Source organism: Eschrichtius robustus, chromosome 9 (genome assembly GCF_028021215.1).
Source record: "Eschrichtius robustus isolate mEscRob2 chromosome 9, mEscRob2.pri, whole genome shotgun sequence".
Lineage (NCBI taxonomy): Eukaryota > Metazoa > Chordata > Mammalia > Artiodactyla > Eschrichtiidae > Eschrichtius > Eschrichtius robustus.
The window spans coordinates 108,511,502-108,531,397 of NC_090832.1; the positions used below are offsets into that span (position 1 = coordinate 108,511,502).

Genomic DNA, 19,896 nt, shown 5'->3' on the forward strand with positions numbered 1-19,896 from the left:
GGATGAGATTAAATTACTCTTTACACACTAATAAAAGTACTGGCAGCCATCTGTGGACCTCAATCCTAATAGTTCTGTTCTCCAGGTGTAAGTGCCCAAACGTATTATGTTAACAGTTGGACTCAACTCCTCTTAAAGAGAGAATTGTCTTTGGGAAACTCTCTAGGTGAGCTGCTTGGAGTAGATGGTGGACCCTAGTTGCATTGATGTGAGCATAAACCTGTACTATAAAAAGAAAATAGCTAAATTGCTCTGTCCAAGGCCAGGAGGGAAATTTGGTTTATTCTAACCTAGAGAGTCATTTGGAGCAAAATGAAGCAATGACAAGAAGACAAAGAGATGGGGTGGAATGACCATGTATTCACTGCTATGGTGGGATGACCAAAACACAGGATGAGAGTTGTTTAGGTGGATATAAACATTTCTCTTCTATATCTGCATGCATCCTGTCCCCCTGCACCAACATAAACAGTCTGATCCATCTCAAAGTGTGAGTGGCCTTGTTAACTTAGTAGAAATCAAAGATGTTGATTGTCACTTTTAGGCATACATGGTCCGGAGTAGAGGCTGTGTGGGTGGAAGCAGGACCATGGAACCAGAGATGGCTTTGAGAACATTCACCTTTCTCCTGGAACCTGCATTAATCTTGGAAAGGTCTTTGGACTTTCATAGTTTATGCAGATCTCAAGGGTCTTATAGAAAGTGAATGACATCTGAGTTACACAAAAACCAAGAGAGAAAAGTTATTCCCCTTAAACCACAGTAATAGGGAGGCCTGATAAAATCTACACTGAATCCTTACTTTTGACTCTTATTTTCTAGCTACTTCAATAATAGAGGAACAGAAAGTAGGAACTTAATTTATAATTTACATCCTTCAAATACGTTTTCCATAGGTGGCACCAAATAATGGATTTACTTTGTTTCGGCAGCTAAGAACTGAAGATGGGGAAAGATTGGAATAAAACATCCCCCAATTTTAAAGGTAGTTATCTATAACTGGTGGAATCATGAATATATTTTTTTACTTTATACCTTATGAATTTTACAAATTAGACAAAATGTGAATTATGTGTACTATTGTTTTTTTAATTCAAATGTATACAAAAGTAGAAAAAAAATAGTATCAATGAAACTCCTGGAACCCATTGCCCACTTCAAGTTATCAATTCTCAGCTCTTTAGTTTTATTGTTTCTTTCTCCACCATTTTTTTTTTTGCCAAAATCTTTTGAAGCAAGTCCTACTTTATCTGTAAATACCATAGTATGTATCACTAACAGATAAGAAACTTTAAAAAGGAAAACCACAATAGTATTATCAAACCCAACAAAATTAACACTAATTCCTGTCATCTAATTTTTGTGTTCAGTTAATTATGATTGTCTTGAAAAAGTGTTTTATTGACAATTCATCAGCACCCAAATAAGTTCCACAAATGCACCTGCACAGTATGTGTCTTAAGGCTTGTTACTGAGATAAAAATTCTCCCTCTGCATTTCTTCCCACACATGCTATTTTTGTGTCACTTGTCCAGTAGAATTTTCCATTCTGGATTTGGCTGTTTATATCCTTATAATGTCAGTTAGCTTGTTTTCCTCTATTGCCCATATTTCTCATAAACTTATAGATATAGAGGCTTTATTAGATTCACATTTGGGCTGCTTTATGGGTGGGACTGTGTAGTTCTAAATACATCATATTAGAGGCACACAATGTTTGTTCTACATTTAATTATGTCATGACTGATCAGTTGGTTCAAGTGGCGTCAGCTTGATCCAACCATTGTATAGTTTTCTATCAACATTTCACTAAGTAGTTCAAGCAGCCATTATTTCCTTGGTGGTTACAAAATGTTGTTTCTCATTTCTATTATTTATCCTGCACTATTAGCTCAGATCTATTAAAAATTATTCCTCATCCACTATCTGGCTAGTTAATATTATTTAGTGTTATCTATTGCTGCACAATAAATTACCTCAGAGCTTAATGGCTTAAAGCAATAATAAACATTTATTATAATGACTCATAATAAGTCACTGTGTTTTCAGGCTTTGCCACCTGCAAGCTCATCCTCTATACCACTGCCCCAGGGACTATATGAAATACAATGTGACTGTTATTAAAACTGTTCAGTGGATAGGATCATTTAACCCTTAAATTTAATAGTTTAAGGAAGGCAGAAGTCATAAACTGTCATTTCCAGAATATCCTATTATTTGCACAGGTCAGCCTACTCAGGTGGGAGGAGACTGCAGGAGGATGTGTCTACTGGGGACAAGAATCCCCTGGGCTGCTTGGAATCTGGCTACCATTCCTGCAATACAGTCTTGATAGGAAAGGAAGGTTGAACACTTTCTCTTTATCAAACTTCAGAATAAGTGAGTGGTGCCCTAGCAACCTCTAGGGAGACAAGTTTCTTTTCCTCCCTTGGTGGGGGTGGGTGGGTGGAGTATCGTAACAACTATGTGTATTTACATACTGGCATGTTAAAAGCCATCACAGACATTATTCTGTGTATTTCTGAAGTCATCCCATCTTTGATCAGTGGGAGTCTCCTTAAGCTGGCTCCTGTCTTCTTTTCCAATGGCCCTAGTAGTCTTTGATAACTCTCGCTTTCAGGCACAAGAAGACATCCAGGCTCATAGCATACATTTCCTACCCCAGACTTGAATGTCCCAGTCTCCAAGAAGTCCTGATTTATTTTTAGTGGAAAATGGCATCTGGAGGTGACAATTTTGACATTAGAGCTATTCATTGCTGCTGGGTTATTATTGTTTCTAGATTACTTTAGTGGACATAGCTAAGGAACAAGTTTTTTAGAAAGAGAAAATTAAGTCATGAATTCATATGTTATTTCTAGTTCAAAATAAAGATGAAAAGATTCTTACTTCTTTCATTTTATGTCTATATCTCTTTTCTCTTATGCTGAAGATCTTTGTCCCTAATGATATTAACATAATTAGTAAATATTAACATAATTACTAATTTTTTTATATCCATCCATCCAGCCAGCAATCTAGAATCTTGCTATCTAGCTGTTTTTATCCATAGTTCCAAAATAACAATAACAGTGCTACCACTAATATCAAGACCATAGGATGCAATTTAGGATAGCTTTATGATTCTTTTTGTCCTTAGACTATAACTCACTGTACAGCTAAAATACTTTAAAAAATCAATTGAATTAAATCTCTATACTTGGTTATGCCACCAACTTGAAATACGGTTAAATTCATTTTTTTTCTTATTTTGTTTCAATGTTTAAGAATTACTCCTTTTCGTTTTTTGATTTACCAGGTGAAACATTTACCTAGTCCCCAGTAAAACTGTAAAGCAAATTGTATTTTGAAACACCTAGCTTTCATCCTATCACTTACCCTTGTTCTCCTCCTCATTCTATACGTAACTATCTATAAGATTTTTTTTCTGTAATCTTCCTTTCTTTTCTTAAAAAAAAAATGAGCATATGTGTATGTGTGTTATGTGTATCTATATGTATATACTTATATCTATTTATCTACATCTAACTATCATTCCCTTTTCTTACATGTTTCTTTACCCTTTTTTCACTTAATGTATCCTGAGGATCACTCCATAGCAACAGATAAGGATTCTTTATAGCTGCAGAGTCCTCCACTGTTCAGCTTTACAAACTAGGGATGAACATCTCTTGCTTTAACAAATAGAGTTTGCTCTAGTAAACTGCAGTGTCTGTTTCTCTACAGCCTCACCACTAGATGCGTCAATTTTTTTAAAAAATATTTATTTATTTATTTATTTATGGCTGTGTTGGGTCTTCGTTTCTGTGCTTTCTCTAGTTGCGGCAAGCGGGGGCCACTCTTCATCGCGGTGCGCGGGCCTCTCACCATCGCGGCCTCTCTTGTTGCGGAGCACAGGCTCCAGACGCGCAGGCTCAGTAGCTGTGGCTCACGGGCCCAGTTGCTCCGCGGCATGTGGGATCTTCCCAGACCAGGGCTCGAACCCGTGTCCCCTGCATTGGCAGGCAGATTCTCAACCACTGTGCCACCAGGGAAGCCCCGCGTCAATTTTTTTTTTTTAGCTCTTTGCTAATCTCATAGTTAAGAAATACTATCCATCTTAACTGGGAATCCCTAGAAAATAGAGACTAAAAGCAATTCCAAGGAAATAACGAACCCTCTGGCAAGTAAGCAAGAGTGAGGGAAAAGCAAAGTGGGGGGAAAGGAGGAAAAACTAATGCAGGGTAGTGAGTTACCAAGCTAGCTGCGTGCAGTTGGTTGCTTGGTAAGGGGAGTGTTTCTCCAGAGTCTGGATAGGGTGATACAATTAATCTGAGTATATTGCAGGGAAAAAAATTATAGCAGGAATAGATAGGTTGACATCGGGTCATGATACACCCTGCATGACAGATTAAAGGATTTACACTGTGTTGCTTTGGCAATGAAAGACAACATTTTGGGCGGGAAAGTGATAGGAGCAAAGAGGCTTTTAGGAGGAGACAACCTGGATTAAGGAGAGTTTAGGCAACAGGACACTACTTGGCAAACAATCACATAGTCCAGCAGGGGAGTGCAGGAAAACAGAACTAAGCACTGTTGGATGAAATGTACAGAAGCAAGGAATTCTTAATTTGGAGAGTTTGGGGGTCTCTCTGATTGGGATCTAGGGAGTTTGTAAACCTCTAAAATTTTATGTAAATTTGTGTCCTAAGTATGTTCATTGCTCAGGGGAAAGGATTTTTAGCTTTCGCTTGATTCTTAAAGGCATCTGTGAGCCAATAATTACGAAACCCTGGGTCACTGAGCTTTTGTGTTCACTGATCAGTTTATGTTGTAAGTATACCTCATTTATGAACTTAGTATAAATCTCTGATGATTCACATTTTACATCCACATTCTCTGAATTCCTATTGTACTTACTGTCTGTGCTGCTCAGTTTTACATCTAGCTTGGTTTTCTAAGATTTGCTTTTCTTACACTGTGCTTTTCTTAAAGGAACTCATCTGCATATTGCCCTCAGTCACTGTCAAAATATGATTTTAGGGTTAAGCAAAGTGCAACTTAAATGAAGTAAAATCTGCTTAAGAACACATTGTACCAGGGTGAGGGGTGGAGGGTGGGATGAATTGGGAGATTGGGATTGACATATATACACTAATATGTATAAAATAGATAACTAATAAGAACCTGCTGTATAGTACAGGGAACTCCACTTTGCTGTACAGTAGAGACTAACATTGTAAAACAACTGTACCCCAATTAAAAAGCAAACAAAAAACCCCCCAAAAAACAATGCCACATACACTGAACATATATAGTATGCACTTGCTTAACGATTTCACTAAGACAGTGTCCTGGAAGTGGAAATGCTAGGTCAAAATAAAAAAAAAAAGGAACACATTGTACCAAACACGTGAACATATAGGGCTAAGTTAGAACTAAAGAAAAACGTTTTTTTCAAACCTTGGCTACCTACTAACAACAGCAATAGTTTACTATGTTTTTTCTGTTGCATCAGAGTTCATCCCAGGAGCACAAAGGCCTTACATGAACTCTGCCTTATTATCCTCCTCTCGTTGGAGACATTGCATTCGAATGCAGCTGGGTCTGTGTGTGTTGATGTATTTGGAGCAGGAAAGCAGGGCTTTGTTCAGTCTGCTGGAGCCCAGCGCTGGGTCCAGCCCCATCGGACCCCACCCCTCCTTACTTGGCACGGGAACAATGCCTCCCACCCCCAGCTGGGAGGCACAGAGCTACAGGGGAGCATTTTGAGTTCTTCAAAAAATTTTTTATACCATTAAGCTGTGCATTGTTGAGACATTTTGACCACCTTTCAGATTTAGCTTTAAAAATTGATTACAAACACTGAAATTTATGCCTCTGGGTTAGGACTTGCCTCTTGAGCATTTAAAATATATTTTATTATGTACATTAGTTATTTTTCAGGAAAAGACAGAACTTTAGTTTTGAGCTGTCTATAATGTTACCTAGAAATTCAATTTAATATTACTCTGCTTTGGGTGAAAAAGCATAGAGTCATATAAAATTAAGAGCCTGGGACTAGGTCAAGGATAGAGGAAAACTTCTTAAACACTATTGAAAAGTATATTACAAAACCTCATCTCTTTCCTTTAAAAAGAGGATTCTTATTGAGATTAGAACAGAATTACAAAAACTGTCAAAAAGAATAAAATTCTCCTTAAACTTCTGCTGTTACTGGAGCTAAATGTCCATGAGTGGAAACATTAATATTTTTAAGTAGTTCTACTGAGGTATAGTTTACATACCATACATTCATGTCTTTTAAGTTCAGGGAGCCATAATTTTAATGTCATTATATAATAGTCACAAGACCTATTTCTGACTCTACAGCAATGCTTCACACGTAGTTAATATACTAAGTATTTTGTTGTTATATCAATAAGATGATCCCAAACATTGGTCACAATTTTGATGAGAAAGACTTTAGGATCTTGTTAGGAAACGTGTCAGTGGTATCACTCCCGCTGTACATTATTACTCAAGTCTACTTTTTATCCAGATCAAGACTCTCCTGTTAGGCTGTGAGACACAGCTTTCCACCCACACAGGAACCCATGAAATCTCCAGGGTATGTGTTATCAGGGAAGGTACTTCCAACTTGGAGAAAATACAAAATGCCATTTGAAGATATATCTTTAATATTGTTTTTTTTTAAATTAAGAATAAATGAACAGATTACATCCAGCAGATAAAGAGCTTTTGTTACATTATCTTAAAAATGGTCCTTACTATTTAAGTTCTGTAGAGAATCTTGACCCAAAGACTGAAGATTTGGTTTTGTGTCCTGCTGAACTACTTACAAGGCTCTCAGGCCTCATCTTGGTTCACTCATAATCTCTGGGGCTTAGTGTCCCATCCGTGAAATTGGGACCAGGATAATTGCCCTGACTAATTTAGAGAGTTTTAATTAGGAGCAATGGAAATAATGTAAGGAAAAAGTGCTTTGTTAGCCACAAAGTGCTGGTCAATTGTAAGGTATTACTTTTGTTATCACAAATCAAGAAAATGTTCTTTATTAATCAAAATCATTTGCAAATAGTTCTAAGTGTCTATCTGAAACTGAGTCCCCCTAAAACCGAGCTCCTCTGCTGAGTTTGTGGTTCACCTCTCTGTCCAAAATGTTGTTCCCTTTCTTGTCCAATTGTATTCCCCTCAAGATTGAGGAGTATCAAAGAAAAGGGGGGATTAAACTGAGCAGGACACTGTGGGGCCCTTCTGGGGCCCAAAACCTTTCCATGTCCCTTGTTTCTTGCTGTAGGAAAAAGACTTTCAGTCTCCTTGGCCTCCCCTGAGTCCCAAAGGGTAGATTCAAACAGTTACTAATTAGGAGAGTGAGGAAATGCAGAAAGAAACAACAGCGCAGGATAGGGCAGGGTCCTGGTTCTTCCTTGGGTGATATACATAACAACCTGACACATGTCTCTGAGTTCTTCTACAGGAACTAAGGCTCCCACGCAGGTGGAGGATGGTAACTTCAGGCTGAGCACAAGCATGTGGACCCAGACTGGTTGGAACCAGAAAGCCAATGACTGAGATTCCTGGGACACCACCCTGTTACCTCACGACCAACCAATCAGAAGACAGTCACACACCCTGCAGCCCTCTCACAAATTTTGTCTGTAAAAACTCTTACCCAAAAATTGATTTTGGCAGGTGAGAGGACCTTGGTTCTTGTCTTCTCTGGAGAAAGAATTCCACAAAGAGACCAAGGTTATAAGGCACAGAGTTTATTAGAAGCACAGTACATGTGGGAGAGCGCACCAAGAAGCAGTTTATTTAGGGCAGAAGCGAAAGTTGCACACTTGGAGAAGAAGAGCATGGATGTCCTTAAGAGTGAGGAGCACACGATAGGGACAGCCTAGGTTGTTAATATGGGGTTAATCTTCCAGATTTAGAGGAGGGTGCCTCCCCTTTCCCTCCCCTATGATCACATTGTCTGCAATTTCTTATTTGGGCTTCCACCAGGCACCATTTTGAATCTTTCCCATGAGCACATAAGCGAAAACCCACGGGGTGGAGGTGGGTAAAAACTGCAATGCTAATGATATTGTAATGATATTACAATGTGTCCAAGGTTACTAGAGGACAGCTAGAGACGCCCTCTGTGTGTGTGTCAGGCTGGGAAACCTCCTTGACCACAAGAATGTGGAGGCTGAGGTGGGCCTCCTCATCTTTCATCTGATTAGCGCTCATCATACTAATAGTAGTTTATCTCAAAGGGTCAGCATGAACCCTGCTGCAGCAGATTAACCTGAAGCCTATCTATCTCTTACCACAAAGTGCATGCTCCACTATTTTCATGGTCAGAGTTTCTTGCTCAGATGTTACAAAATTTCTGTTTTAGATGCCATTTCTCCTTGTGTCATGGCCTCATTTAGTGCAAAACTGGGAGATGGCTTTGCCTTTTGCCTAATGCCTATACATAAAGAGGCTGTTCTTGGACCCAGGCCCAGCTTTCCTGTCTCCAAACCATTGGAGAGTTTGGGCATTTTGAGCATGAGCTGCCCGTTCTCCTTGCTTGGCCCTGCAATAAACCTTTCTCTGCTCCAAACTTGGGTGTTTCATTTTTTTTGGCCTCCATGTGCATTGGGCACATTAACTTGGGTTGACAACATATCTATACTTGGTGCCATATATTCAGGATAAACACATGTGGCTCGGAAATGGACACATGTAGGGTCTTTGTTCCACAGGGATAATGAGGAGCTGGGATGAATCTCCTGCCTTCACCTTCAACTTCATGTGCTTTCTTCCTGCCACTTCCCATTCTGAATTATTACATTCTTTATTATTAGCAGTTTATTTATTATCACATTAAAAAATAACAGGGCTTCCCTGATGGCGCACTGGTTGAGGGTCTGCCTGCCGGTGCAGGGGACACGGGTTTGAGCCCTGGTCTGGGAGGATCCCACGTGCTGCGGAGCAGCTGGGCCCGTGCGCCACAATTACTGAGCCTGCGCGTCTGGAGCCTGTGCTCCACAACAAGAGAGGTTGCGATAGTGAAGAGGCCTGCGTACCGCGATGAAGAGTGGCCCCCGCTTGCCGCAACTGGAGAGAGCCCTCGCACGGAGACGAGGACCCAACACAGCCATAAATAAATAAATTCATTAATTAAAAAAAATAACAAAAACACCTAGTAAGTCACCTGAAGAATGACCTGAAGAATGAAGATTTCTTTAGATAAAATGAGGTAAATTTGTGCCTCTAAATAATTAAGCTTAGCTATGGGACAAATAGAATGCATAAGTTGTAAAGCAAGTAAAAGGTTTTAGTAAAAATTGTAAATAAGTAAAGATAAAATAATAATGGTAAAGCTAATGTCAAAAAATATTGTTCTCTGATGGTGGCATCACAAGCCTCAGGGCTTGTCCGTAGCACTTCCATGGACTTGATCAAGCTATACATGTTTTTCTTAAAAATTTTCCATAAAATTCAGCTAACACTTTTAACTTATTACAAAGCACATTAGGTATCTTGGACATCCTGGAACATAGCAAGCTTATTCATACTTGGTTTGGATTAATTTAGACTTGACTCCCTACAAGCCCTCCTGCCATAATCTCATATTCAGTAGATCAAAAAACACCATGAATATTTCTCTGCAATATCTTCTAAATTAATTTTTTCTTTCCTTATCTATGGCTATTTTGGATTTCCAAATCTGTCTCCCAGTAACTTCCCAATATACCCATCCTGCAAAGGGATGTTGAGATAAGTTGCATACATCTGTCTTTACCATGGCTCTTTCCCGCTCAGGAACTGTCTGCGTCTCATTCTTGATGTAAATCAAATCTGTTACCTATCATGTAAGTTTTGCATCCTTCTATACTTCCTCTGTCCTATTTCTCATAGCCAATCAGTAGACTATCCAGTTAATCAATTTGGCTTCATTAACGTGAGCATGGGGTCACTGTGCTTGTCCTTCCATTTGTACATTTGCTTAGAACTTTTGGAATTAAGATTCCTTCTACTTTTTCATTGATTCATTAATTGAACGAATACTTAATGAATGGCTGTTCTATGCTAGACACTCTTCTAGGTATGAAGATACACTGGTAACATGAGAGATCAGGCCCATTCTCAGGGAAAAATAATAGCCAATATATAAACAAACAATAAATAAACAAAATAGGACAATGATGTATTGTGGAGAAAGTAAAATATGATAATGTGATAGAGACTGATCAGAGGGAGGGATAGTTTTGGGCTGGCCTAAGGGAGTCCCGTTCTGAGGAGGTGAGACAACGACAAGAAGGAGGCAGCCAGGTGGAGACTGATGGCGAAGGTCCTCCAGCTGGAAGACATAGCATGAAGGTCTAGAAACAGAAATGAGCTTGGCGTGTTCAAAAGATAAAAGTAGGTTAACTGTAGCGAGTGAGGAGGAAGAGAGATGGTCCGAGGGGTGCGGGGCCAGATCATGTAGGGCTTTACAGCTCATGGGGAAGGGTTTAGGTATTGTTCTACATGTCCTGAGAAGTCACTGGAGTGCTTTTAGTAAGAAACAGGAAGATCTAGTGACCATCTCTTCCCCCCGCCTCCTATGTGCTTTCTCTCCAGCCCAAGGTACAGTGACGAGCAGTTCTTTGAACTTTGCACTTTGGTTTTGATCATTTTCCAGTGTGGAGGTGGAGGGGAACTGTTCGGGGCTTTCTAAACTACGTGTGCTCTCCCCTGTCTTCCAGGGGAGCCTCTGATACCCCACTGCCCCACTGCTTTGCAGTCAGCCAGTGTTGTCAGTGAGTCATATCTTCCGATGTGTCCTGGGAGAAAAACTTTGACAAATCACTTTTCTATCCATCTCATGCGTGTATGAGACATAGAAATGTATGAGGAGCTACAGTGGAAGGAACAGAAGGACAGAGAGCTTCCTTCTTCTTTATTTGGTGTATTCCCAGAGCCCATCATATACCACTTATGCACAGAGGACATGCTCAACGAAGTAACTTATTTATAAGACAACATTCCTTTGTTTATTTTCTTCCCACTCAGCAGACTCACATTTTGTTTCATATTAAAGTAGTTCAGAAACCAAACTGTGCAGCTTTGCTGGGGTCCACCTAGAGAGGAGAGGCTCCTTTCTAAGGGATCCCAAACCCAAATCTAAAAGCAAATCACAAATGTGAGCCCTTGTAAACACTTGTATGGTGAACATCTCTGACAACACTCGCAACACCACGAATTTAAGATAGTCTATTTGTTCCTGGAATGAGATGTAGTGATTCATTTTCATTATCATAAATGCTGTGCTGATCCATTTCTAGTTGCCTTTATCTGTCCCCCAGTCACCTAGCAAGTCTCCATAAAAATATTTCAAATAAGTGTCAGTTTGTGTTCCTAGTTCGTGCGAGTAGAGGACCAGGTAGAATGCAAACAACCTGCCACATTCTTTCCTAATAATGTCACACTTACTAAACAGTCGATCCCTGCTCCACGCACGTGCCACCGTTGCCACATTTCATCAAGCGACAGGGAGAAGCATCACACTGGCCGACGCTGCGCCCAGCATTTGGGTGGCCCTCAGGCGTCCCAAGGCTTCTGAAATGGCCATTCTTCTTAGTGCGAACTTGCAGAGTAAAAATACAACCTTGAAAAGAGAAAAAAATACTTCATATTAAAAAATGGAAGAAATGGATAAAACAAGAAGACAATTCTTTTTCATTTTTAAAGGAACATTTTTCAAAATAAAGTAATATATGTTAATTTAATGAAAAAAAAAAAAAACCAGAGGAGCACAGAGAGAAAAATAAAGTCATCTACAATATCACCACTCCAGAGAAAACAGTTACTAACATTTTGAGAAATATCTATCTATCTATCTATCTATCTATCTATCTATCTATCTATCTATCTATCTATCTATCATCTATCTATCTATCTATACATATATACATATATATACAGAGTTTTTTTCTATGCTTAGTTGTATTTTCTTTTAAACAAAAGTAGAATCTTGCATTAAATATTTAATATATATATATTGTACCAAAAGTTTGTAGAGCATAAATACCTCTAACTCTTTTCTCATAACATTAACTATTTTTAAATGATAGCATAACAGCCTCTTAGATCATAATATATTTAATTAAATTTCAATTATTGAACTATTGACTCATTTCTTTTTTTGTTATTAAAAATAATGCTATAGGGCTTCCCTGGTGGCGCAGTGGTTGAGAATCTGCCTGCCAATGCAGGGGACACGGGTTCGAGCCCGGGTCTGGGAAGATCCCACATGCCGCGGAGCAACTAGACCCGTGAGCCACAATTACTGAGCCTGTGCGTCTGGAGCCTGTGCTCCGCAACAAGAGAGGCCGCGATAGTGAGAGGCCCGCGCACCACGATGAAGAGTGGCCCCCACTTGCCGCAGCTGGAGAAAACCTTCGCACAGAAATGAAGACCCAGCACAGCCATAAATAAATAAATAAAATTAAATTAAATTAAAAAAAATAATGCTATAAGAAACTTATTATATGTATACCGTGTGCATTTGCTAAGTATTTCCTAGGTATAAATTTCCAGAAGGAAAACTACTAGGGTAACAGATATGGGTGCTTTGCAGCATGCCCAAGTGTCATGGATATTTTGCACAGTTATGTCTCCCGCACCAAACATGGGGACACCCGCCTCTTCACAGGCACCACAATGCAAGACTTTATTGTCTGCTTCATTTTTAAAGGAAATAAATAATAAAATGCCTTTGCTATTTTTATTTTTTTAACATCTTTATTGGCGTACAATTGCTTTACAATGTTGTGTTTGTTCCTGCTGTATAAAAAAGTGAATCAGCTATACATATACATATATTCCCATATCCCCCCACTCTTGCATCTCCCTCCAACCCTCCGTATGCCACCACTCTAGGTGGTCAAAGCACCAAGGTGATCTCCCTGTGCTATGCAGCTTCCCACTAGCTATCGATTTTGCATTTGGTAGTGTATATATGTTAATGCTACTCTCTCACATCGTCCCAGCTTACACTTCCCCCTCCCTGTGTCCTTAAGTCCATTCTCTGCATCTGCGTCTTTATTCCTGTCCTGCCCCTAGGTTTGTCAGAACCATTTTTTTTTTTTTTAGATTCCATATGTATGTGTTAACATACGGTATTTGTTTTCCTCTTTCTGACTTACTTCACTCTGTATGACAGACTCTAGGTCCATCCACCTCACTACAAATAACTCAATTTTGTTTCTCTTTATGGCTGAGGAATATTCCATTGTATATATGTGCCACATCTTCTTTATCCATTCATCTGTCAATGGACACTTAGGTTGCTTCCATGTCCTGGTTATTGGAAATAGTGCACAATGAACATTTTGGTACATGACTCTTTTTGAATTATGGTTTTCTCAGGGTATATGCCCAGTACTGGGATTGCTGGGTCATATGGTAGTTCTATTTTTAGTTTTTTAAGGAACCTCCATATTGTTCTCCATAGTGGCTGTATCAATTTACATTCCTACCAACAGTGCAAGAGGGTTTCCTTTTCTCCACACCCTCTCCAGCATTTATTGTTTGTAGATTTTTGATGATGTCCATTCTAAGCAGTGTGAAGTGATATCTCATTGTAGTTTTGATTTGCATTTCTCTAATAATTAGTGATGTTGAACATCTTTTCATGTGTTTGTTGGTCATCTGTATGTCTTCTTTGGAGAAATGTTTATTTAGATCTTCCACCCATTTTTTTTTTCTCTTTTAAATATCTTTATTGGAGTATAATTGCTTTACAATGGTGTGTTAGTTTCTGCTTTATAACAAAGTGAATCAGTTATACGTATATGTATGTTCCCATATCTCTTCCCTCTTGCATCTCCCTCCCTCCCACCCTCCCTATCCCACCCCTCTAGGTGGTCACAAAACACCGAGCTGATCTCCCTGTGCTATGCGGTTGCTTCCCACTAGCTATTTCACATTTGGTAGTGTATATATGTCTATGCCACTCTCTCACCCTGTCACATCTTACCCCTCCCTCTCCCCATATCCTCAAGTACATTCTCTAGTAGGTCTGTGTCTTTATTCCCGTCTTGCCACTAGGTTCTTTATGACCTTTTTTTCCCCTTAGATTCCATATATATGTGTTAGCATACTGTATTTGTTTTTCTCTTTCTGACTTACTTCACTCTGTATGACAGACTCTTAACTCCATCCACCTCACTACAAATACCTCCATTTCATTTCCTTTTATGGCTGAGTAATACTCCATTGTATATATGTGCTACATCTTCTTTATCCATTCATCCGATGATGGACACTTAGGTTGCTTCCATGTGTTGGCTATTGTAAATAGAGCTGCAATGAACATTTTGGTACCTGACTCTTTTTGAACTATGGTTTTCTCAGGGTATATGCCCAGTAGTGGGATTGCTGGGACGTATGGTAGTTCTATTTTTAGTTTTTTAAGGAACCTCCATACTGTTCTCCATAGTGGCTGTATCAATTTACATTCCCACCAACAGGGCAAGAGTGTTCCCTTTCCTCCACACCCTCTCCAGCATTTATTGTTTCTAGATTTTTTGATGATGGCCATTCTGACCGGTATGAGATGATATCTCATTGTAGTTTTGATTTGCATTTCTCTAATGATTAATGATGTTGAGCATTCTTTCATGTGTCTGTTGGCAATCTGTATATCTTCTTTGGAGAAATGTCTATTTAGGTCTTCTGCCCATTTTTGGATTGGGTTGTTTGTTTTTTGGTTATTGAGCTGCATGAGCTGCTTGTAAATCTTGGAGATTAATCCTTTGTCAGTTGCTTCATTTGCAAATATTTTCTCCCATTCTGAGCGTTATCTTTTTGTCTTGTTTATGGTTTTCTTTGCTGTTTAAAAGCTTTTAAGTTTCATTAGGTCCCATTTGTTTATTTGTGTTTTTATTTCCATTTCTCTAGGAGCTGGGTCAAAAAGGATCTTGCTGTGATTTATGTCATAGAGTGTTCTGCCTATGTTTTCCTCTAAGAGTTTGATAGTGTCCGGCCTTACACTTAGGTCTTTAATCCATTTTGAGTTTATTTTTGTGTATGGTGTCAGGGAGTGTTCTAATTTCATATTTTTACATGTATCTGTCCAATTTTCCCAGCACCACTTATTGAAGAAGCTGTCTTTTCTCCATTGTATATTCTTGTCTCCTTTATCAAAGATAAAGTGACCATCTGTGCGTGGGTTTATCTCTGGGCTTTCTATCCTGTTCCATTGATCTATATTTCTGTTTTTGTGCCAGTACCATACTGTCTTGATTACTGTAGCTTTGTAATATTGTCTGAAGTCAGGGAGCCTGATTCCTCCAGCTCCATTTTTCGTTCTCAAGATTGCTTTGGCTATTTAGGGTCTTTTGTGTTTCCATACAAATTGTGAAATTTTTTGTTCTAGTTCTGTGGAAAATGCCAGTGGTAGTTTCATAGGGATTGCATTGAATCTGTAGATTGCTTTGAGTAGCAGAGTCATTTTCACAGTGTTGATTCTTCCAATCCAAGAACATGGTATATCTCTCCATCTATTTGTATCATCTTTAATTTCTTTCATCAGTGTCTTATAATTTTCTGCATACAGGTCTTTTGTCTCCTTAGGTAGGTTTATTCCTAGATATTATATTCTTTTTGTTGCAATGGTAAACGGGAGTGTTTCCATAATTTCTCTTTCAGATTTTTTGCCATTAGTGTATAGGAATGCAAGAGATTTCTGTGCATTAATTTTGTATCCTGCTACTTTACCAAATTCATTGATTAGCTCTAGTAGTTTTCTGGTAGCATCTTTAGGATTCTCTATGTATAGTATCATGTCATCTGCAAACAGTGACAGCTTTACTTCTTCTTTTCCGATTTGGATTCCTTTTATTTCTTTTTCTTCTCTGATTGTTGTGGCTAACACTTCCAAAACTATGTTGAATAATAGTGGTGAGAATGGGCAACCTTGTCTTGTTCCTGATCTTAGTGGAAATGGTTTCAGTTTTTCACCATTGAGGACAATGTTGGCTGTGGGTTTGTCATATATGGCCTTTATTATGTTGAGGAAAGTTCCCTCTATGCCTACTTTCTGCAGGGCTTTTATCATAAATGGGTGTTGAATTTTGTCGAAAGCTTTCTCTGCATCTATTGAGATGATCATATGGTTTTTCTCCTTCAATTTGTTAATATGATGTATCACGTTGATTGATTTGCATATATTGAAGAATCCTTGCATTCCTGGAATAAACCCCACTTGATCATGGTGTATGATCCTTTTAATGTGCTGTTGGATTCTGTTTGCTAGTATTTTGTTGAGGATTTTTGCATCTATGTTCATCAGTGATATTGGTCTGTAGTTTTCTTTCTTTGTGACATCTTTGTCTGGTTTTGGTATCAGGGTGATGGTGGCCTCGTAGAATGAGTTGGGGAGTGTTCTTCCCTCTGCAATATTTTGGAAGAGTTTGAGAAGGATAGGTGTTAGCTCTTCTCTAAATGTTTGATAGAATTCGCCTGTGAAGCCATCTGGTCCTGGGCTTTTGTTTGTTGGAAGGTTTTTAATCACAGTTTCAATTTCAGTGCTTGTGATTGGTCTGTTCATATTTTCTATTTCTTCCTGGTTCAGTCTCGGCAGGTTGTGCATTTCTAAGAATCTGTCCATTTCTTCCAGGTTGTCCATTTTATTGGCATAGAGTTGCTTGTAGTAATCTCTCATGATCTTTTGTATTTCTGCAGTGTCAGTGGTTACTTCTCCTTTTTCATTTCTAATTCTATTGGTTTGAGTCTTCTCCCTTTTTCTCTTGATGAGTCTGGCTAATGTTTTATCAATTTCGTTTATCTTCTCAAAGAACGAACTTTTAGTTTCATTGATCTTCGCTATTGTCTCCATTTCTTTTTCATTTATTTCCGATCTGATCTTTATGATTTCTTTCCTTCTGCTAGTTTTGGGTTTTTTTTGTTCTTCTTTCTCTAATTGCTTTAGATGCAAGGTTAGGTTGTTTATTCGAGATGTTTCCTGTTTCTTGAGGTAGGCTTGTATTGCTATAAACTTCCCTCTTAGCATTGCTTTCGCTGCATCCCATACGTTTTGGGTCGTCGTGTCTCCATTGTCATTTGTTTCTAGGTGTTTTTTGATTTTCCCTTTGATTTCTTCAGTGATCACTTCGTTATTAACCAGTGTATTGTGTAGCCTCCATGTGTTTGTATTTTTTACAGATCGTTTCCTGTAATTGATATCTAGTCTCATAGCGTTGTGGTTGGAAAAGATACTTGATATGATTTCAATATTCTTAAATTTACCGAGGCTTGATTTGTGACCCAAGATATGATCTATCCTGGAGAATGTTCCATGAGCACTTGAGAAAAATGTGTATTCTGTTGTTTTTGGGTGGCATGTCCTATAAATATCAATTAAGTCCATCTTGTTTAATGTATCATTTAAAGCTTGTGTTTCCTTATTTATTTTCATTTTGGATGATCTGTCCATTGGTGAAAGTGGGGTGTTAAAGTCCCCTACTATGATTGTGTTGCTGTTGATTTCCCCTTTTATGGCTGTTAGTGTTTGCCTTATGTATTGAGGTGCTCCTATGTTGGGTGCATAAATATTTACAATTGTTATACCTTCCTCTTGGATCGATCCCTTGATCATTATATAGTGTCCTTCCTTGTCTCTTGTAATAGTCTTTATATTAAAGTCTATTTTGTCTGATATGAGAATTGCTACTCCAGCTTTCTTTTGATTTCCACTTGCATGGAATATCTTTTTCCATCCCCTCACTTTCAGTCTGTGTGCGTCTCTAGGTCTGAAGTGGGTCTCTTGTAGACAGCATATATATGGGTCTTGTTTTTGTATCCATTCAGCCAGTCTGTGTCTTTTGGTGGGAGCATTTAATCCAGTTACATTTAAGGTAATTATTGATATGTATGTTCCTATTCCCATTTCTTAAATGTTTTGGGTTTGTTATTGTAGGTGTTTTCCTTCTCTTGTGTTTCTTGCCTAGAGAAGTTCCTTTAGCATTTGTTGTAAAGCTGGTTTGGTGGTGCTGAACTCTCTCAGCTTTTGCTTGTTTGTAAAGGTTTTAATTTCTCCATCAAATCTGAATGAGATCCTTGCTGGGTAGAGTAATCTTGGTTGTAGGTTTTTCTCCTTCATCACTTTAAGTATATCCTGCCACTCCCTTCTGGCTTGCAGAGTTTCTGCTGAAAGATTAGCTGTTAACCTTATGGGGATTCCCTTGTGTGTTATTTGTTGTTTTTCCCTTGCTGCTTTTAATATTTTTTCTTTATATTTAATTTTTGACAGTTTGATTAATATGTGTCTTGGGGTGTTTCTCCTTGGATTTATCCTGTATGGGACTCTCTGTGCTTCCAGGACTTGATTAACTATTTCCTTTCCCACATTAGGGAAGTTTTCAACTATAATCTCTTCAAATATTTTCTCAGTCCCTTTCTTTTTCTCTTCTTCTTCTGGGACCCCTATAATTCGAATGTTGGTGCGTTTAATGTTGTCCCAGAGGTCTCTAAGACTGTCCTCAGTTCTTTTCATTCTTTTTTCTTTATTCTGCTCTGAAGTAGTTATTTCCACCATTTTATCTTCCAGGTCACTTATCCGTTCTTCTGCCTCAGTTATTCTACTATTGATTCCATCTAGAGTATTTTTAATTTCATTTATTGTGTTTTTCATCATTGCTTGGTTCCTCTTTAGTTCTTCTATGTCCTTGTTAAAAGTTTCTTGCATTTTGTCTATTCTATTTCCAAGATTTTGGATCATCCTTACTATCAGTATTCTGAATTCTTTTTCAGGTAGACTACCTATTTCCTCTTCATTTGTTAGGTCTGGTGTGTTTTGACCCTGCTCCTTCATCTGCTGTGTGTTTTTCTGTCTTCTCATTTTGCTTATCTTGCTGTGTTTGGGGTCTCCTTTTTTCAGGCTGCAGGTTCATAGTTCCTGTTGTTTCTGTTGTCTGCCCCCAGTGGGGTAGGTTGGTTCAGTGGGTTGTGTAGGCTTCCTGGTGGAGGGGACTGGTGCCAGTGTTCTGGTGGATGAGGCTGGATCTTGTCTTTCTGGTGGGCACGTCCACGTCTGGTGATGTATTTTGGGGTGTCTGTGGCCTTATTATGATTTTAGGCAGCCTCTCTGCTAATGGATGGGTCTGTGTTCCTGTCTTGCTAGTTGTTTGGCATAGGGTGTCCAGCATTGTAGCTTGCTGGTCGTTGAGTGAAGCTGGGTCTTGATGTTGAGATGGAGATCTCTGAGAGATTTTCGCCGTTTGGTATTATGTGGAGCTGGGAGGTCTCTTGTGGGCCAGTGTCCTGAAGTTGGCTCTCCCACCTCAGAGGCACAGCCCTGATGCCTGACTGGAGCACCAAGAGCCTTTCATCCACACGGCTTTTGGGAGGTCTGACGTCTTCTGCCAGCATTCAGTGGGTGTTCTGTAGCAGCAGTTCCACGTGTAGATGTATTTCTAATGTATCTGTGGGGAGGAAGGTGATCTCCATGTCTTACTCTTCTGCCATCTTGCCCTATTCCACGGACAATATTTCTTAGTAAAGCTCTCTGAATACTGTTACCTCCTCAGAGTGCTCAACAGCAGGGTGCATGGAGTTTTACAGAGGGTCTCGGCAAGCAGGCAGTCCTGGGATACCTTTACAGACTGTTCTCAATGGATTTCCCTTCTTTGCTGAGCTTCAAAGCTTCCAAGATCTTGGCAGCTGGGAAGTGAAAGGCAGAGGGAGAGAGCACGGGCAGAAGCAGCTCCAGGGCATGTGCCCACGGGAGTGGCTCCACCCATTTTTTTGTTTGGGTTGATTTTTTGATATTGAGCGGCATTAGCTCCTTGTATACTTTGGAGATTAATCCTGTGTCAGTTACTTCATTTGCAAATATTTTCTGCCATTCTGAGGGTTGTCTTTTCATCTTGTTTATGGTTTCCTTTGCTGTGCAAA

General features: G+C 39.1%; 1 protein-coding gene across 1 annotated transcript in view; it reads right to left on the reverse strand.

Moving 5' to 3' along the window:
- The window catches only part of EYS (eyes shut homolog), a 1,820,808-nt gene that overhangs the window by 63,527 nt on the left and 1,737,385 nt on the right, over positions 1 to 19,896 (reverse strand). The window contains exon 38 of the mRNA XM_068550856.1: positions 11,431 to 11,605. Within this exon, the coding sequence (XP_068406957.1) occupies positions 11,431 to 11,605 (175 nt within the window). The remainder of the gene's footprint in view (positions 1 to 11,430; positions 11,606 to 19,896) is intronic.